This window comes from Mus caroli, unplaced genomic scaffold (genome assembly GCF_978045245.1).
Source record: "Mus caroli unplaced genomic scaffold, Mus_caroli_1 scaffold_5, whole genome shotgun sequence".
Lineage (NCBI taxonomy): Eukaryota > Metazoa > Chordata > Mammalia > Rodentia > Muridae > Mus > Mus caroli.
In genome coordinates, this window is record NW_028227260.1 from 93942017 (window position 1) to 93963041 (window position 21025).

A 21025-nucleotide genomic window follows, 5' to 3' on the forward strand; every position below is an offset into this window, starting at 1 on the left:
ACCTAAATTTTCATTTCCAGAATTACCCCTGCTTGTGTTTTCTTTATTGATTCTATTTCCATTTTCATGTCTTGAACAGTTTTATTTGTATGGGTTTTTCTTTGAGGGATTTATTCATTTCCCCTAATCACTTGTTTGTATTTTTCTAGATTAAAACAATTATTCATCAATTAATTTATTTACTGTATATCCCAAGAGCAGTTTGCTCTCCCTCCTCTTCTCCAAGTCCCCCAGTCTTCCCTCCTCTCCCTCCTTCCCCTTTTTCTTTACAGAGAAGGGAGGCCTCCTATGGATATCAACCCACCTTAGCATATCAAGTTGCAATAGAACTAGAAACATCTTCTATTGAGCCTAGACAAGGCAGTCCAGTTAGGATAAAGGGATCCAAAGACAGGCAACAGAGTAACAGACAGCCTCTTCTCCAGTTGTTAGGGGACCCACATGAAGACCAAGCTGCACATCTGCTACAAATGTGTAGGGGGCTTAGGTCTAGCCCCTGCATGCTCTTTGGTTAATGTTTCAGTCTCTGCAAGCCCCCCATGGTCCCTGGTTAGTTGGTTCTGTAAGTTTTCTTGTGGTAGCCTTGACCTCTGTGAATCCTTCAATTCTTCCTCTCTTCCACAAGATTCCCCCCACTCTGCCTAATGTTTGGCTGTGGGTCTGTGCATGTTTCCACCAGCTTCTAGATGAAGCCTTTCAGAGGATAGATATGCTAGGCTACTGTCTGCAAGTATAGAAGAATATCATTGGTAGTATGAGGGATTGTCTCTCTTTTATGAAATAGGTCTCAATTTGGACCAGTCATTGGATGTCCATTCCCTCAATTTCTGCTCTCCCTTTACCTCTGTATATCTTGTAGACAGGACAGATTTTGGGTCGAAAATTTTGTAGTTCAGTTGTTGTCCCAATCCCTCCATTGGAAGTCTTGCCTGGTTATAGATGATGGCCATTTCATTTCTCTAGGGGATTTATTCATTTCCTCATTAAGGACTTCTATCAATTTCATAAAGCTGGTTTTAAGGTCATTTTCTTGTGCTTCAGCTATTTTGGGATATTCAGGGCTTGCTGTAGTAGGATAGCTGGGCTCTGGTGGAGACATTTTGCCCTGGCTGTTGTTGGTTGTGTTCTGACACTGGCATCTAGTTATCTGGGTTTGAGATTATTTAAGGCTTACCTGCTGATTTCTGAGTATATCTCTGTTATATGGGTTACTACTGCTGTAATGAAACATGATCAAAAAAGCAAGTTGGAGAGGAAAGAGTTTATTTTGCTTACAATTTCATATCACTACTCATCATCAAAGAAAGTCAGGACAGGAACTCAAACAGGGCAGAAACCTGAAGGCAAGAGTAGATGTAGAGAGGCCATGGAGGGGTGAGGTTACTGGCTTGCTCCCCATTGCTTGCTCAGCCTGCTTTCTCACAGAACCCAGGACCACCAGCCCAAGAATGGCCCACCCACATGAATCACTAATTAAGAAAATGCCTTATAGCCCAGATCTTGTGGAGGTATTTTCTCAAGGTTCTCTCCTTTTAGATATCTCCAGTTTGTGAGTCAAGTTGACATAAGACTAGGCAGCACAGATTCCAAGTGCAGAAATCCCACGACCTAGGCTTTGAGGTTGGTGTATGACCTTGTTCTTTGACTAGAGGGTCTATCTCTTTACTCAACCAGGGAGCACATTTACTACCATATATTCACAAAGAGTCTACTCATAATTCAGTATTATAGTTCATGTACACTTGTAATTGTTTTTCCTAAGGCTCTTTTGCCAAGATTTTTATCACCTAAATCTTGCTCTGCCTAATAAGGCCAACAGCATTAACTAATCGACCAGATTCCTCCCCTTAACCCAATTGCATGTTGCAAAGTCCTGATTTTGTTGCAGTACCACAATTTGAATCCTAAGACTGGGAAGTCTTTTTAAAGTAAGTCTAGCTGGATATTTGCCAGATATTGTTGATCAATTTTACCAAGACAACTGAACTTTCATATTACCTAAACTGTTTCCACTGTAGCCCTGACTTATAGACAATGAGGCTTATAGGTGGGAAGGATATAGGGTAATTTGAATTCAGACAATTTTACTTCCAGTATTTCCATACTCCAGGCCTCTGAAGGTTTTAACAAGATTGTGTTTAGAGAGAGATGTCCCTTGTGCCTGTCCCAGGTGGACCTCAGGATCTTGGGACCAACTCATTGGGAAATGTTAATAGTTATGGAAAGAGTGAAATTTAGCCTATTCCTCATAGGAAAAAAAATCCTTATCTGTATCTCCATGTTCATTTTCTACCTTCATAAACAACAGTTATCTTCCAAGAGAACTGCAAGTCCATATTTCAGGTATGTGAAGACTTAACAGCTGTCCAAAACATTGTTGAGTTTGGGAAAGCATATTGTGATTTTATAAGGAAAAGGCTCTGTGTGAGATTGGAGATGACAACAAGAAATGACCACCTTCCAAAATGACTGTTGTGTTCTGGGTTGAATACTATGGCAGCAACATTTTCATCAGGAGCCCACCATGCAACATATCTGCCAGTGATCTTTGACAGATTCTATGGTCTTAGTTCTGTTTAAAATCAGCTGTGCCCAGGATTTTCTGAAGAATATTAATCCAGGGGTAGTCTTAAATTATAAGTAATTGTGGTAAACAAGAAATTATATCTTTTCAACTAAACTTAAATCCAAATAACAACTTTCAATGCCTATGTGTGAACAGGTCTCCAGCATTCTCCAGAAGGGAGATAAATAAAGATATTTGCAATCTACTGTTCTAGAGGCAGAAGGTTTGGCAGATCTTTGAGGATTTAGCCCATACTAGTTGTAGTCCTCTCAATTGTCAATTCTATGATATGGAGCACTGTAAGTGGATATGACAATTACTTTCCTGTATTACGGGAAAGTCGCCTTCTCTTCTCTACATCCACTCTGCAATCCTGCTTTGCTCAGATCATTTTCTAAGCCCTGCACCCTTTTTGAGGATCTATCACTACTCAAAGTATCCAAGTCACAAGGTGGGAAGCAGTTGGAGAAATGTGAGCAATCATATGACAGAGATTTGACTCACCAATCATGAGGTGGCAAAGAGGACCCCTTTTCTTGACAGGACTGTTCAAAGACTTTGGGGCACAGATAAAGTGAGGGGCAGGCTCATTTCTCTACAACTGAAGTGAGTAATATTTTTCTTACTAATTCTTATTTTGAAAACTCCAAAATATTATGTATATGAAAAGCTGTTTATATCTGTTTATTCTGTCATTGTTGCTTCAGGATATGCTGGAAATGATCAAAATCTCAAATCTCATCATTTTGATGCAATGAAGATTAGCCTATATTTTGTCAGGTTGAAAGACTATTTGAGACAAAAGCCAAAATGTGGTTTTCCCAGTCCAACAGAACCATCCACTTTCTCACATATAGGCACCCTGAAGAGAGTAGAGACACCCAGCATGACAGGTCTTCATTTGGTCCTTCCTCTAAATAGCCTTACTTACTAGTCTTAAATTTTCTTTTGTCTTTTCTTTATCCTGTGGTGCCATAGTATCTTTTTTGGTGTTTAAGTGATTGAATCACTGGTTTCCATTTGTGTTCAGGCTTCATTTAGCTTGAATTGGAAGTTCATGGGAAGCTTGTTGTCCAGAAGGCTCAACAGATCACCTTACATTTCTTCCTTAAATACTTGTCTTCACAGAAATCTGCAAATCTTCATCATTTCACTAAGGGATTGTCTTTATTTTTCAATCAAGGATGGGGGTGTGTTAATGAAACTTCTGTCAGTTTAGTGGCTTAAACTTTAGAGATGAACTTGTGTCAAAGGTTGATTGCTTTAACCAACATGGTAATATTACATTGACAAAGATTTGATTCTTCTGTTTTCTGACCCCTCCTGTAGCTGTGGATGAAGATAATGAATTATCAGGAAATTGGAAACTATACCAAAGTGACTGAATTCATTCTTGTGGGACTGTCTAGGCATCCCACATCCCAGAGTGTTGTCTTCTGGACACTGATGTTTCTCTATATAGTTACTTTGGCAGGAAACAGTTTGATTATTTTCCTAGTAGGAGGCAACTCTCAATTGCACACACCAATGTATTTCTTTCTTGGTAACTTGTCTTTACTGGATCTTCTATTTTCTACCAGTGTTGTACCCTTGATCATGGTGAATTCATTGTATAACTTCTCCACTATCTCTTACAGCTCCTGTTTTACCCAGCTTGCTTTCAGGGCTTTCTTAGCACTGGCCGAATGTTTTCTGCTTGCCATTATGGCTTATGACAGACTTGTAGCTATTTCAAATCCACTAAGGTATAATCTGGTTATGTCTTCTCGAGTATGTATTTTCATGGCTTTGCTTGCCTGGATGGCAGCCCTCCTTCTCACTGTTCTGCCCATTCTACTCTTTCCAATCAGTTTCTGTGGGCAGAATGTAGTCAATCATTTCTCCTGTGAGGTTCAAGCCATCTTCAAATTGCTCTGTTCTAATACCATTTCTTTACAGATTATGATGATAGCTTGTGCTGTCATTTCAATGCCAGTACCTTTAATTTTCATTCTTATCTCTTACCTTTGCATCCTCAAGGCTGTTTTAAGAATCCATCCAACTAAGGCCAGGCTTAAAGCCTTTTCTACATGTGCCTCTCACTTGATTGTAGTTACTATATACTTTGGGACACTAATATATATTTATATGAGACCACAGAGCAAAATATCTCACAATGGGGACAAAATTGTCTCAATATTTTATGCAGCAGTGACACCAATGCTAAATCCACTCATCTATACCCTAAGAAATAAGGACGTGAAAGCTGTTCTCAGGAGGGTAAATTGTGGGGTCAAGTCCTAATTCCTCAAGCACACAACAGCATACTAGATGGTGGTTTTAGTTTTCCTGGTAACTTCACATCTCTGATTGTCACTTTAGAAATGGGAAAGGACTTGCAAAGCTTTTGAATAATTGAAGTCACACAAGAACAAGAATTTTATGGCAAAAGTATAAAACTGCTTCATCTTAAGTAAAATTAAAATGCAAGTTCCACATGAGGACCAGAGTTTGCAAGTTCATGACAGAAAATTATTTATGGTCTTTATAGATAAATCGCATGCAATTAATATAGATAATAAATATTCCAGTTGGAAAATGGCAAAAGGGTACAAACATCCAATTCTGTAAAGAACTAACATTTACAGTTAAGCAACAATAGATTAACTATTGTTGGTACTTTAACTTGTATTAACTAAAAAATGAAAACATTTAGTGTTGATGAGGGTTTAAGGAAATGTCATTCAAGGTAGAATAAAAACTTGAACAGCCTTTAGGGGGAACAATTTAAATAACAATAAAAATCAAACTTTTAGGTTACCCATTTGTTTAGGAACATGGTCCCCAGATGACAAATATCTTCCCAATCGGCTGCTTAGAGAATAGATTGGTATATTTGCAAGCCTGATAGTTCTAAAAATATATAACATGGAACAAGCTGTCACTTACCATGCCTCTGGATCCTTCTCAATCTAGAAGAATCTTGGGACAATGGGTATTTCTCACAAAAGTTAATTCTAGCACCTCTGCTGATTTAGTAAGGAAGGTACAGAAAGTTGACTTATGCTGAATGAGTTTCTCTGATCCCTTATGATGGAGGATATCATGAAGCGTTTTCATGGCTGTGAACTTTAGTCATCAATTCCAGGAAAATAGCGGGAAAACTATGAGTTATCTTATATCATCATGCCACCTAGATGAGTCTATAGCACCGAAATGCTTGCCTATGTACATGCAAAATGCTTGTTAAAGCACTCTTTAGACTTGTAAAATGTTTTGAATGAAGGTCCTAAGTGCCCTTTTGATCAATGTCTAAATAAATTACAGTATGCCTATTTTATAGAACATCACATAGCTAGAATGCCCATCCCACCATGAGTTTCTTATTCTGGGAAAAGAAGGTAATCTGGATATATATTCTTTTGTAATTTTGGCAAAAGTTTGAGTGAGATAGTTGTGATGCCTCTTAGGGCTGGAGATGAAATTAGCATGTTGCTAAATTGTCCATATTGCATTATATTGTGGAAGTCATATGATTAAGTAAATATCAGTGGGATAAGAAAGTGTGTATCTTGTCCATAGATGGAAAATTGTAAACATCATAGGGCTGAGGACATAGATCAAGAATTAAGAAAAATACTGTACTATACCACAGGCTACTTTGTAAGCATTGTCATGAATATGTTATGTAATGTACTCAGATTGAGATCCCAGAATTAAACTTCTCATGATGTGAACCTCTGTTTGCTTATTCAACCTCTCAGAAGCCATCTAAGAAAGGCTATGGCAAGCAAGTGAGTTTTCTGATGATGGCCAACTCACTATTTTGCACGGCTGTGGTAGTGCTCTTTGAGATACAGGGTCCTCAGAGACTTCATCCCAGAATTACTTCTCACTGCTGGCATGCCTTTCCTGCCACTATTACATAGCTTAATGATTTGGGGGGTATTTATCGACTTTGTTGGTCAGATCTCTTGTTAGGCAATCTCCTGCAGAATCAATAGGAAGATGCACTTTCATGTAGCAATGCTGTGTAAGCAATTGATGATTTCACAATTCCTGATCATGATTTTAAAGAACTCCTAAATTGATACAAGTAATCTCAAGTCCCATGTAGAATAAAAGCTGCAAATAGAGCTCTGTAAACCTTCCTGTGTCGTGGGCTAATTGAACTAGGAAAAGAAGGCAGGTTTGGAACAAATTTGCATTCAAGGAAAGCATTCCTTCTAGGTTAGGAACGAGGCCACTATCTGGTAACTAAAAGCCATAAACTGGGAATGGGCAATTTATTGTAGGTGCAAGGAAAGAAAATAAATGATGGTCAAGTTTTTCTATACAAGACATCAAAATAATAAGACACAAGGCAGATGAATTTTCTCTTGACAAATCCATGCTAAATTATGATATGAAAATTATTGCTTTAAACCTATTAAGGAATTAATGGAGCTAGAAAATAGATAATGAATGTTCAGTCAGGTACTAGTCTTAATGGGAACACATGTAAACAATTCTGCTGTAACTCCTTAAGACTTATCAGCTTATGACATAAACTATTGCCTTATACTTACTATGAACTTAGGGAGTGTAAAACAATGCTTAAATGTGATCAATTATCCTGAGAAGGAAATAAAACTAAGAACAACAATAAATTAGTGGTGTGGCTTTTTCCTGCTTCATTCAGTATGCATGTTGTCTATGTGTGCTGTTCTGCCTCTTCCTTCCTTCCTTCCTTCCTTCCTTCCTTCCTTCCTTCCTTCCTTCCTTCCTTCCTTCCTTCCTTCCTTCCTCCCTTCCTTTCTTCCTCCCTCCCTCCCTCCCTCCCTCCCTCTTTCCCTCCCTTTCTTCTTCCCTCCCTCCCTCCCTCCCTCCCTCCCTCCCTCCCTCCCTCCCTCCCTCCCTCCCTCCCTCCCTCCTTCCTTCCTTCCTTCCTTCCTTCCTTCCTTCCTCTCTCCTTCCTTCCTCTCTTTTTCTTTTCTATCTGGCTCATGAAGTTAAGTACCTCCAAGCCTCTCTCTTGGCCAGAATTCCCTGAGTCAAAGAGAAGAGAGCACAAGTAACTAAGTTTCTAATTCCCCTGCTGCTATTATCAGGATTTAATTGCCAGAAGCCAAGAGCTTTTAGCTCCTGCATAGCTAGAGAGTTAAATTGCCAGAAGCCATCAGCTTCTGGCCCCCAGACCAGTAAGAGAGAGTTAATGGCCAGAGGTCATCAGCCTCTGGTCGGCCTTCCTGTGCCCCACCTCGATACCTGACCAGGACAGGACCCCAGCATCAACCTACAAGCCATAGCAAGAAACATGAGGGAGAGGAAGCCAACATGATGAAAAATGGATGATGAGCACAGGGCCAAGAGAAACAGCAAGTATCTGGGGTATACCACTGGGGAGGTTGCTGAAGGGCCCAGCCTAATACTACAAACTCCATTTTGTGTCCAGGCTCCATCTTATGTTAAACTTGTCCTTAGTTTGAACTTGGTTACTGGAACGACCACAGCTTGTTCCAGGAACTAAGAGAGCCACAGCTAGTAACAGCCTAGTAACAGCAATAACTTCCCTAACAACAGCCACTCCACCCTTAGTAACTGGAAGTACCAAATGTTCCAGAAGCCTTCTTAAGCTAACCACCATTATACATAACAAGTTGAAATCATTGATAGCCAATAAGAATGAACAAAGCTGTAATTTCTTAAGTATTAACCAATCGTGGAACTGCCAACTTGGAAGGACCCTAACTCTGCTGAAAACAGAATAAAAAAGGCAAGGTTTTACCAGCTCAGGGCCTTCCATTCCTGTCAACTATGTTGGAGAAGTTGGAGAGGTCTGAGCTTGAGCTTAAATAAAGACCCTTTGCTTTTGCATACGAGTTGGACTCCTGGTGATCTCTGGTGGTTTGTGGGAACCCAATGTTCTGGACATAACAGTAGCCAGACCACAGTTAGAAGAATAGATTAAAGGTTACCCCCAGTAATTGTCAAAGCCAAATAAAATAACCATAGTCTGAATCTCATTTATTTTATTTTTTTTAATTTATTTTTTATTAGGTATTTTCCTCGTTTACATTTTCAATGCTATCCCAAAAGTCCCCCATACCTACCCCCCCAATCCCCTACCCACCCACTCCCCCGTTTTGGCCCTGGCATTCCCCTGTATTGGGGCATATAAAGTTTGCAAGTCCAATGGGCCTCTCTTTGCAGTGATGGCCTACTAGGCCATCTTTTGATACATATGCAGCTAGAGACAAGAGCTCCGGGGTACTGGTTAGTTCATATTGTTGTTCCACCTATAGGGTTGCAGTTCCCTTTAGCTCCTTGGGTAATTTCTCTAGCTCCTCCATTGGGAGCCGTTTGATCCATCCAATAGCTGACTGTGATCATCCACTTCTGTGTTTGCTAGGCCCCGGCATATTCTCACAAGAGACAGCTATATCTGGGTCCTTTCAGCAAAATCTTGCTAGTGTATGCAATGGTGTCATCGTTTGGAAGCTGATTATGGGATGGATCCCTGCATATGGCAATCACTAGATGGTCCATCCTTTCGTCATAGCTCCAAATTTTGTCTCTGTAACTCCTTCCATGGGTGTTTTGTTCCCCTTTCTAAGAAGGGGCAAAGTGTCCACACTTTGGTCTTCGTTCTTCTTGAATTTTATGCGTTTAGCAAATTGTATCTTATATCTTGGGTATCCTAAGTTTCTGGGCTAATATCCACTTATCAGTGAGTATATATTGTGCGAGTTCCTTTGTGATTGGGTTACCTCACTCAGGACGATGCCCTCCAGGTCCATCCATTTGCCTAGGAATTTCATAAATACATTTTTTTTAATAGCTGAGTAGTACTCCATTGTGTAAATGTACCACATTTTCTGTATCCATTCCTCTGTTGAGGGGCATCTGGGTTCTTTCCAGCTTCTGGCTATTATAAATAAGGCTGCTATAAACATAGTGGAGCATGTGTCCTTCTTACCGGTTGGGACATCTTCTGGATATATGCCCAGAAGAGGTATTGCTGGATCCTCCGGTAGTACTATGTCCAATTTTCTGAGGAACCACCAGACTGATTTCCAGAGTAGTTGTACAAGCTTGCAATCCCACCAACAATGGAGGAGTGTTCCTTTTTCTCCACATCCTCGCCAGCATCTGCTGTCACCTGAATTTTTGATCTTAGCCATTCTGACTGGAGTGAAGTGGAATCTGAGGGTTGTTTTGATTTGCATTTCCCTGATGATTAAGGATGTTGAACATTTTTTCAGGTGCTTCTCTGCCATTCGGTATTCCTCAGGTGAGAATTCTTTGTTCAGCTCTGAGCCCCATTTTTTAATGGGGTTATTTGATTTTCTGGAGTCCACCTTCTTGAGTTCTTTATATATATTGGATATTAGCCCCCTATCTGATTTAGGATAGGTAAAGATCCTTTCTCAATCTGTTGGTGACCTTTTTGTCTTATTGAAGGTGTCTTTTGCTTTGCAGAAGCTTTGCAATTTTATGAGGTCCCATTTATCGATTCTTGATCTTACAGCACAAGCCATTGCTGTTCTATTCAGGAATTTTTCCCCTGTACCCATATCTTCGAGGCTTTTCCCTTCTTTCTCCTCTATAAGTTTCAGTGTCTCTGGTTTTATGGGGAGTTCCTTAATCCACTTAGATTTGACCTTAGTACAAGGAGATAGAAATGGATCAATTCGCATTTTTCTACATGATAACCGCCAGTTGTGCCAGCACCATTTGTTGAAAATGTTGTCTTTTTTCCACTGGATGGTTTTAGCTCCCTTGTCAAAGATCAAGAACCATAGGTGTGTGGGTTCATCTCTGGGTCTTCAATTCTGTTCCATTGGTCTACTTGTCAGTCACTATACCAATATCATGCAGGTTTTATCACAATTCTCTGTATACAGCTTTAGGTCCCACATGGTAATTCCACCAGAGGTTCTTTTATCCTTGAGAAGAGTTTTTGCTATCCTAGGTTTTTTGTTATTCCAGATGAATCTGCTGATTGCCCTTTCTAATTCCTTGAAGAATTGAGTTGGAATTTTGATGGGGATTGCATTGAATCTGTAGATTGCTTTTGGCAAGATAGCCATTTTTACAATGTTGATACTGCCAATCCATTAGCATGGGAGATCTTTCCATCTTCTGAGATCTTCTTTAATTTCTTTCTTCAGAGACTTGAAGTTCTTATCATACAGATCTTTCACTTCCTTAGTTAGAGTCATGCCTAGGTATTTTATATTATTTGTGACTATTGAGAAGGGTGTTGTTTCCCTAATTTCTTTCTCAGCCTGTTTATCCTTTGTGTACAGAATGGCCACTGACTTGTTTGAGTTAATTTTATATCCAGCTACTTCATTGAAGCTGTTTATCAGGCTTAGGAGTTCTCTGGTGGAATTTTTAGGGTCACTTATATATACTATCATATCATCTGCAAAAAGTGATATTTTGAATTCTTCCTTTCCAATTTGTATCCCCTTGATCTCCTTTTGTTGTCTACTTGCTCTGGCTAGGACTTCAAGTACAATGTTGAATAGGTAGGGCGGGAGTGGACAGTCTTGTCTAGTCCCTGATTTTAGTGGGATTGCTTCCAGCTTCTCACCATTTACTTTGATGTTGGCTACTGGATTGCTGTAGATTGCTTTTATCATGTTTAGGTATGGGCCTTCAATTCCTGATATTTCCAAGATTTTTATCATGAATGGGTGTTGGATTTTGTCAAATGCTTTCTCAGCATCTAATGAGATGATCATGTGTTTTTTGTCTTTGAGTTTGTTTATATACTGGATTACGTTGATGGATTTCCGTATATTGAACCATCCCTGCATCCCTGGGATGAAACCCACTTGGTCAGGATGGATGATTGTTTTGATGTGTTCTTGGATTCGGTTAGCAAGAACTTCATTGAGGATTTTTGCATCGATATTCATAAGGGAAATTGGTCTGAAGTTCTCTATCTTTGTTGGGTCTTTTTGTGGTTTAGGTATCAGAGTAATTGTGGCTTCATAGAATTAGTTGGCGAGAGTACCTTCTGGTTCTATTTTGTGGAATAGTTTGTGAAGAACTGGGATTAGATCTTCTTTGAAGGTCTGATACAACTTTGCACTAAACCCATCTGGTCCTGGGCTTTTTTTGGTTGGGAGACTATTAATGACTGCTTCTATTTCTTTAGTGGATATGGGACTGTTTAGATCATTAACCTGATCTTGATTTAACTTTGGTACCTGGTATATGTCTAGAAACTTGTCCATTTCATCCAAGTTCTCCAGTTTTGTTGAGTATAGCCTTTGGTAGAAGGATCTGATGGTGTTTTGGATTTCTTCAGGATCTGTTGTTATGTCTCCCTTTTCATTTCTGATTTTGTTAATTAGAATACTTTCCCTATGCCCTCTAGTGAGTCTGTAAGGGTTTATCTATCTTGTTGATTTTCTCAAAGAACCAGCTCCTTGATTGGTTGATTCTTTGAATAGTTCTTGTTTCCACTTGGTTGATTTCACCCCTGAGTTTGATTATTTCCTGCCATCTACTCCTCTTGGGTGAATTTGCTTCCTTTCGTTCTAGAGCTTTTAGGTGTGTTGTCAAGCTGCTAATGTGTGCTCTCTCTAGTTTCTTTTTGGAGGCACTCAGAGCTATGAGTTTTTCTCTTAGAAATGCTTTCTTTGTGTCCCATAAGTTTGGGTATGTTGTGGCTTCATTTTCATTAAACTCCAAAAAGTCCTTAATTTCTTTCTTTATTAATTTCTAGCTTTTCCAGTGTTTTGGGCTGCCCTGGACTGGGCGAAGTGGGAGTGCTGGGTTCTAATGATGGTGAGTGGTCTTGGTTTCTGTTGGTAAGATTATTATGTTTACCTTTCGCCATCTGGTAATCTCTGGAGTTAGTTGTTATAGTTGTCTCTGTTTAGAGATTGGAGCAGACGTTGTGTTCCACTCACCAGAAGTCTTAAGGTCCCGTAGTGGTGTCGTGGGTAGCTGGCGGGTGTCAGCCAACTCTGCGCCCTAGCTACCCCGGTGCTGGTCAGCCTGTCTTTTCTTTTGGATGGTTTAATTATACCATCTTCTTTTGTTGAGGGTTTGATAAATTGATAAAGCAGTTGTCCTTGCCGACTTTGCCCACTCTTTCCACACGCCTCTGGCTTTACTTTGAATTCTCTTTGTCTTCATTACTGCCTAATTCTTTCTTGTTGCAAAAGCAAAATGGACTCTCAATTGAGTTTCTCACAGAGAGTTCATCAGCTACACACATACTTGAGGGCTGTACAGGTGCCATCCCCTCTTTCCTTACTACTTCAAAGTATGACAAGGGGTATCATACATGTTTCCCCAGACTACCTTTGTTCCTCTGGGCAGACAGATTTCCAAGGCACAGTTAAGAAAATTAGATGCTATGGAGACAGGCAATGGTAACCACCATCTAAGAATTCCTCCTCCTGGAACAGCCAGAGGTGACTGAGTATCATCCCCTCCTCCTCAGCCTGTTCCTGTATACATATATGATTGTCACAGCGGGGAACCTGAGCATCATCATCTTGGCCATCAGCTTCACTTCCACCTGTGCATGCCCATGCACTTCTTCATAGCCCATCTATACTATGTTGATATATGATTCACCTCTGTCGCTGTACTAAAGATGCTGTTAAACATCCAAACCCAGAACAAGGCCATTTCCTATGACAGGTGTCTTCTTAAATGGATTTTCTTGTTTATTTCTAGACGTGGACAATGTCTACTGGACAGCGATAGGATATGGTGGATCTGTAGTAGTGTGCCTCTGACATAAACCTAAATTCTATATCTCTTCTCTGTATGTGACTATGAGTTTGTAAACATATCTTTATTCCCCTACCCACTCACGCCTGCTAGAGGGTGCGTTATCTTTCTGTGCAATGCTCAGAATTCCCCATATTTTCTATCACCTGGATGCATTACTAAAGCTTTTCTGCTCAGATATACACCACAATGAGCTGGTGGCTTATACCCTAAGAAACACTCTTCTTCATTCCTTCTTTTTCATTTCTCTTTGCTGCTAGCACCTTTTCTTAGCCACCTTGAGACTGAATTCTTCTCTGAGCAAGATGAGTCTTTTGCACTTATAGTTTTTCACCTGTTGGTGGAACCAAACTTAATGTGTATTTGTTGAAGGATTCTGTGGGTTACAGTGTAAGCTCCCATGCTCATTCCCTTCATTATAAGTTACAAAAAACATAAAGGAAGTACACTAGGTCTTCTTTAGAGAGATCAAGTTTTGGTCTTGTTGACAGTCTTTTTTGCTTCTGAGCAAAGGTATTTTTCCTTTCTTTCCTCCTCCTCCTCCTCCTCATCATCATCATTCTCCTTCTATCTTTGTCCCTTTCACAGGGAAGGGCTCTCAAGAAGACTCATCTGACTGGTATCCAGATTGCCCCTATATTTCTACTGTATTCATTTTTATGTGTCCATTTGCTCATCTGCTGACCTCATTAGGTGAGTCTCATGTATAAGGTCTTGGGAGGAGAACTTGTTTGTGTGGGAACTAAATTTTTCATTCATGTGCCCTTTCCAACCTCCCACCAAAGCCTACCTATTTTGTGAGTTTTACATGCATTCAATGTCCACATTGTAATGTGGCAAAGAGATATCTATCATACCCTTGTGATGAGCAGTGTAGCTGGAGAGAAGAGATAGTATTCTCCGCTGGAAACACATCAATGCCAATTTAGGATACTTGTTCTGATTTGCTTTCTGTTACTGTGATAAAACACTGAACAAAACCAATTTGAGAAGAAAATGGTTCCTTTGGCTTACATTTTACATCCCATCATGGAGGACAGTAATTCAAGGTAGGAACTGAAACAGAAACCATAGGGGAACATTGCTCACCTAGTCATGCTTCCCAAGAGCTACTTAGCTTGTTTTCTTACATAATCCAGGACCATCTCTCCATGGATGGCATTGCCCAGTGTGGGATGGGACCTTTCCACATCCATCATCAATTCAGAAACTGCCCCATACTTGGGTTCACAGACAGAGCCGATGGAAGCAATTCCTTAAATGAGGCTGCCTCTTCCCAGGTGACTCTAGTTTGTGTCAAGTTCACAAAAGCTAACTATGGCAGATGTGTATTCAATAGTGAGCCATTTTTTATAGGAGACAAGACCACCATTACCCAAGGCATGTATGATACTAGATAGGATAAGCCCCAAGTACAACCTTTCCAGGACACCATTTCACTAAAACACCGACTGACTGCTCCCCCCCCCACATGTTAGCAACTTTTTTGATTGCCACTGTGCCAACACTTTCTACTGTCATGCTTACAGTATCTACCCTGTGGTGTATCTTATAAAGTCTACATCTGCCTTCTGTTGTTGGTGAAGTCATTTGCAACCAGAGTATCACCAGCCCATCAACAATTCTGGCACCGTGTTCATATGTATCAGCTCTTCTTACCTATTCATCCATTGATGGACATATAGGCTTGTTCTGTTTCTTCATTATTGTAAATAACACAGCAACAAGTAACAAGCAATAAGAAAAGTTAGTGAGAGGAAGAAAAGGAGAAAAATAGAGAGGAAGAGGGGCCTGGTGAGATGGCTCAGCAGTTAAAAATACTGACTGTTCTTCAAGAGGACATGGGTTCAATTCCCAGCACTCATGTGTTGGTTAGCTAATGCACTCTTCTGGCCTCTGTCGGCACCAAGTGTACATATACATGGTGCACAGACATACATGCATGGAAAACACACATACAAATTTTAAAAAAATTAAAAATGAAAAATAGTGATTAACAAAACACAAAGTACATGAAAACAAAAGAGGAAGTAGAATGAAGAGACAAGGACTCAGCAGGGGAGGGTATTGGGTTGATGGAGGGGGTGGGGGAAGAAATCAAGACAAAATATCTAGGAAAACCCCATACCAAAACCCACTACTTTTGGCATAATTAAAATCAACTAGCAGGGTTTGGAGAGATACCTCAGCAATGAAGAGCACTTACTGTTCATCCAGAGGACCATAATTCACAGCACCCACTCTGGGGGAGGGGTGTCTCATGAATGTCTGTATCTCTGGTTCCAGGAGACCTGAAGCCTCTGGCTTCCAGGGCCATGTGTACTCACAAGCATCTGCTCTTCCCTCCCCAAACCTACAAATAAAATAAATCTTTAAAAGGACAATGAAAAAGTATGTGTGTGGTGGAATCCAAGAGACACAAACACTTCTACCTGGGAAAACATATGGGAGTGCTTATGAACCCCTCATCCAAAATAGCAGACACAGGGACATGCTACTGAACATTGTGTGCTCATCATATATAATGTAAAGAAGCTTTATTGATGAGTAAAGGTCTGTCTTAGTCAAGGTTTCTACTCCTGCACAAACATCATGACCAAGAAGCAATTTGGGGAGGAAAGGGTTTGCTCAGCTTGCACTTTGCACATTGCTGTTCATCACCAAAAGAAGTCAGGACTGGAACTCAAGCAGGTTGGGAATCAGAACCTGATGCAGAGGCCATGGAGGTATGTTACTTACTGGCTTGCTTCCCCTGGCTTGCTCATCTTGCACTCTTATAAAACCCAAGACTACTAGGCCAGGGATGGCACCACCCACAAGGGGTCCTCCAACCTTTGATCACTAATTGAGAAAATCCCTTACGGCTGGATCTAATGGAAGCATTTCCTCAAGGGAGTCTCTTTTCTCTGTGATAACTCCAGCTCATGTCAAATTGACACATAAAATCAGCCAGTACAAGAAATAGAAGAAGTCATTCAAAGTCTCCCAACCAAAAATAGCCCAGGACCATATGGGTTTAGTGCACAGTGAAGATTCTATCAGTCCTTCAAGGAAGACCTAATACCAATACTCTACAAACTATTAGAGTATTAGAAACAGAAGGAACAATACCCAAGTTGTACTATGAAGCCACAATTACTCTGATACCTAAACCACACAAAGACCCAACAAAGAAAGAGAACTTGAGACCAATTTCACTTATGAATATCGATGCAAAAATACTCAATAAAATTCTCGCTAACCAAATCCAAGAACACATTAAAACAATCATCCATCCTGACCAAGTAGGTTTTATTCCAGGGATGCAGGGATGGTTTAATATACGGAAATCCATCAACGTAATCCATTATATAAACAAACTCAAAGACAAAAACCACATGATCATCTCATTAGATGCGGAGAAAGCATTTGACAAAATCCAACACCCATTCATGATAAAAGTCTTGGAAAGATCAGGAATTCAAGGCCCATACCTAAACATGATAAAAGCAATCTACAGCAAACCAGTAGCCAACATCAAAGTAAATGGTGAGAAGCTGGAAGCAATCCCACTAAAATCAGGGACTAGACAAGGATCCCCACTTTCTCCCTACCTATTCAACATTGTACTTGAAGTCCTAGCCAGAACAATTAGACAGCAAAAGGAGATCAAGGGGATACAAATTGGAAAGGAAGAAGTCGAAATATCACTGTTTGCAGATGATATGATAGTATATATAAGTGACCCTAAAAATTCCACCAGAGAATTCCTAAACCAGAAAAACAGCTTCAATGAAGTAGCTGGATATAAAATTTACTCAAACAAGTCAATAGCCTTTCTCTACATAAAGAATACACAGGCTGAGAAAGAAATTAGGGAAACAACACCCTTCTCAATAGTCATAAATAATATAAAATCCCTTGGCGTGACTCTAAGGAAGTGAAAGATCTGTATGATAAGAACATCAAGTCTCTGAAGAAAGAAATTAAAGAAGACCTCAGGAAATGTAAAGATCTCCCATGCTCAATGGATTGGCAGGATTAACATTGTAAAAATGGCTATCTTGCCAAAAGCAATCTACAGATGCAATACAATCCCAATCAAAATTCCAACTCAATTTTTCAAGGAATTAGAAAGAGCAATCTGCAAATTCATCTGGAATAACAAAAAACCTAGGATACCAAAAACTCTTCTCAAGGATAAAAGAACCTCTGGTGGAATCAACATGCCCGACCTAAAGCTGAACTGCAGAGCAATTGTGATAAAAAAAAAATTGCATGGTACTGGTATAGAGACGGACAAGTAGAACAATAGAATAGAATTGAAGACCCAGAAATGAACCCACACACCTATGGTCACTTGATCTTCGACAAGGGAGCTAAAACCATCCAGTGGAAAAAAGACATCATTTTCAACAAATGGTGCTGGCACAACTGGTGGTTATCATGTAGAAGAATGTGAATTGATTCATTCCTATCTCCTTGTACTAAAGTCAAGTCTAAGTGGATCAAGGAACTCCACATAAAACCAGAGACACTGAAACTTATAGAGGAGAAAGTGGGGAAAAGCCTCAAAGATATGGGCACAGGGGAAAAATTCCTGAAGAGAACAGCAATGGCTTGTGCTGTAAGATCGAGAATTGACAAATGGGACCTCATAAAACTGCAAAGCTTCTGTAAGGCAAAAGACACCGTCAATAAGACAAAAAGGCCACCAACAGATTGGGAAATGATCTTTACCTATCCTAAATCAGATAAGGGACTAATATCCAATATATATAAAGAACTCAAGAAGGTGGACTCCAGAAAATCAAATAACCCCACTAAAAAATGGGGCTCAGAGCTAAACAAAGAATTCTTACCTGAGGAATACCGAATGGCTGAGAAGCACCTGAAAAAATGTTCAGCATCCTTAATCATCAGAGAAATGCAAGTCAAAACAATCATGAGATTCCATCTCACACCAATCAGAATGGCTAAGATCAAAAATTCAGGTGACAGCAGATGCTGGCAAGGATGTGGAGAAAGAGGTACACTCCTCCATTGCTGGCAGAAATGCAAGCAAGAACAACCACCCTGGAAATCAGTTTGGTGATTCCTCTGAAAATTGGACATAGTGCTACCTGAGGACCAGCTATACCACTCATGGGAATATACCCAAAAGATGCTCCAACATGTAGTAAAGACACATGCTCCATTATGTTCACAACGGCCTTATTTATAATGGTCAGAAGCTGGAAAGAACCCAGATGTCCCTCAACAGAGGAATGGATACAGTAAATGTGGTACATTTACACAATGGAGTACTACTCAGCTATTAAAAATGATGAATTCATGAAGTTCTTAGGCAAGTGGAAGGAACTAGAAAATATCATCCTGAATGAGGTAACCCAATTACAAAAGAACACACATGGTATGCACTCAATGATAAGTGGATATTAGCTCAAATGTTTCGAATACTCCAGATACAATTCACAGACCACATGAAGCTCAAGAAGAAGGAAGAGCAGAGTGTGGATACTTCAGTTCTTCTTAGAAGAAGGATCAAAATACCCATGGGAGCAGATACAGTGACAACGTTTGGAGGAGAAAGTGAAGGAAAGGCCATCCAGTGACTGTTCCACCTGGGGATCCATCCCATATACAGTTACCAAACACAGACACTATTGAGGATGCCAAGAAGTGCTTGCTGACAGGAGCCTGATATAGTTGTCTCTTGAGAGGCTCTGCCAGTGCCTGTACAGGAGTGTATGCTCACAGCCATCCATTGAACCGAGTACAGGATACCCAATGGATGAACTAGAGAAAGGACCCAAGGAGCTGAAGGGGTTTGCAGCCCCATAGAAGGAACAACAATATTAACCTACCAGTAGCCCCAGAGCTCCCAGGGAATAAACCACCAATGAAAGAGTACACATGGAGCAACTTAAGGTTCCAGTCGCATATGTAGCAGAGGATTGCCTTGTGGACATCAAAAAGAGGAGAGGCCCTTGGTCTTGTGAAGGCTCAATGCCCTAGTATAGGGGAATGACAGGACAGAGAAGCAGGAATAGGTTGGTTAGTGAGAAGGGGGAGGGAGAAAGGGACAATGGGGTTTTCCGGGGGAGGTAAAGGAGGAAAGGGGATAAAATTTGAAATGTAAATAAAGAAAATACCTAATGGTAAAAATCACATTTCATGATGATAATAGAAGACTTTAAGAAGGACATAAATAACTTCCTTATAGAAATACAGTAGAATACAGGTAAACGGGTAGAAGCCCTCAAAAATACCTTAAAGAATTAAAGGAAAACACAACCAAACATGTGAAGGAATTGAAAAAAAAAAACATCCAAGATGGTTTCCAAATGTAAATAGAAACAATAAAGAAACCACAGAGGGAGACAACTCCGGAGATAGAAAACCTAGAAAGAGATCAGGAGTCATAAATGCAAGCATCACCAACAGAATACAAGAGATAGAAGAGAGAATCTCAGGTGCAGAAGATACCATGGAAAACATTGACACAGCAATCAAATAAAATGAAAAAATCAAAAAGGTCCTAACCCAAAACATCCAGGAAATCCAGGACACAATGAGAAGACCAAACCTAAGGATAACAGGTATAGATGGGAGTGAAGATTCCCAACTTAAAGGGACAGTAAATATCTTCAACACAATTATAGAAGAAAGCTTCCTGAGCCTAAAGAAAGAGATGCCCATGAACATACAAGAAGCCTCCAAAACTGTAAATAGACAAGACCAGAAAAGAAATTCCTCCTGTCACATTATAATCAAAACACCAAATGCACAAAACAAAGAAAGAATATTAAAAGCAGTAAGGGAAAAGGGTCAAGTAACATATGAAGACAGACCTATCTAAATTATACCAGACTTCTCACCAGAGAATATGAAATCTAGAAGATCCTGGGCAGATGTCATACCGAACCTAAGAGAACACAAATGCCAGCCCAGACTACTATATCCAGCAAAACTCTCAATTACCATAGATGGAGAAATCAAGATATTCCATTACAAAAACAAATTTACACAATATTTTTCCACAAATCCATCCCTACAAAGGACAATAGATGGAAATCTCCAACACAAGTAGGGAAACTATAACCTAGATAAAGCAAGAAATTAATCTTTCAACAAACCCAAAAGAAGATAGTCACACAAACATAATTCAACCTCTAACAACAACAAGAAAAAACCCCACTAAGCAACAATCCCTTTTCCTTAATATCTCTTAACATCAATGGACTCAATTCCCTAATAAAAAGACATAGACTAACAGTCTAGATACATAAACAGGATCCAGCATTTTGCTGCATACAGGAAATACACCTCAGTGACAAAGACAGGCACCACCTCAGAATAAAAGGCTGGAAAACAATTTTCCAAGCAAATGGTCCCAAGAAACAACCTGGAGTAGCCATTCTAATATACAATAAAATGGACTTTGAACCAAAAGTTACCAAAAAAGATAAGGAAGGACACTTCATACTCATCAAAGGAAAATTCTACCAAGATGAACTCTCAATTCTGAAATTCTATGCTCCAAAAGTAAGGGTAACCACATACATAAAAGAAACTACTAAAGCCCAAACACACATTGTACCTCACACAATAATAGTAGGAGACTTCAACACCCCATGCTCGTCAAAGAACAGATCATGGAAACAGAAACTATACAGAGATGTGGTGAAACTAACAGAAGTTATGAACCAAATGGTTTTGACAGATATCTAAGAATATTTCATCCTAAAACAA

General features: G+C 39.8%; 1 protein-coding gene across 1 annotated transcript; it reads left to right on the forward strand.

The window, feature by feature from the left end:
- Nucleotides 1–3901: 3901 nt before the first annotated feature.
- On the forward strand, nucleotides 3902–4849 carry LOC110286212 (olfactory receptor 13H1-like). Its single transcript, XM_021152684.1, has one exon. It carries the CDS (start codon nucleotides 3902–3904, stop codon nucleotides 4847–4849), a length of 948 nt encoding a protein of 315 aa, XP_021008343.1.
- The last annotated feature ends 16176 nt before the right edge of the window (nucleotides 4850–21025 follow it).

What these genes read in the sequence shown, in the direction of transcription:
- LOC110286212 (XM_021152684.1), top strand. Translation starts at nt 3,902, where the DNA reads ATGAAGATAATGAATTATCAGGAAATTGGAAACTATACCAAAGTGACT.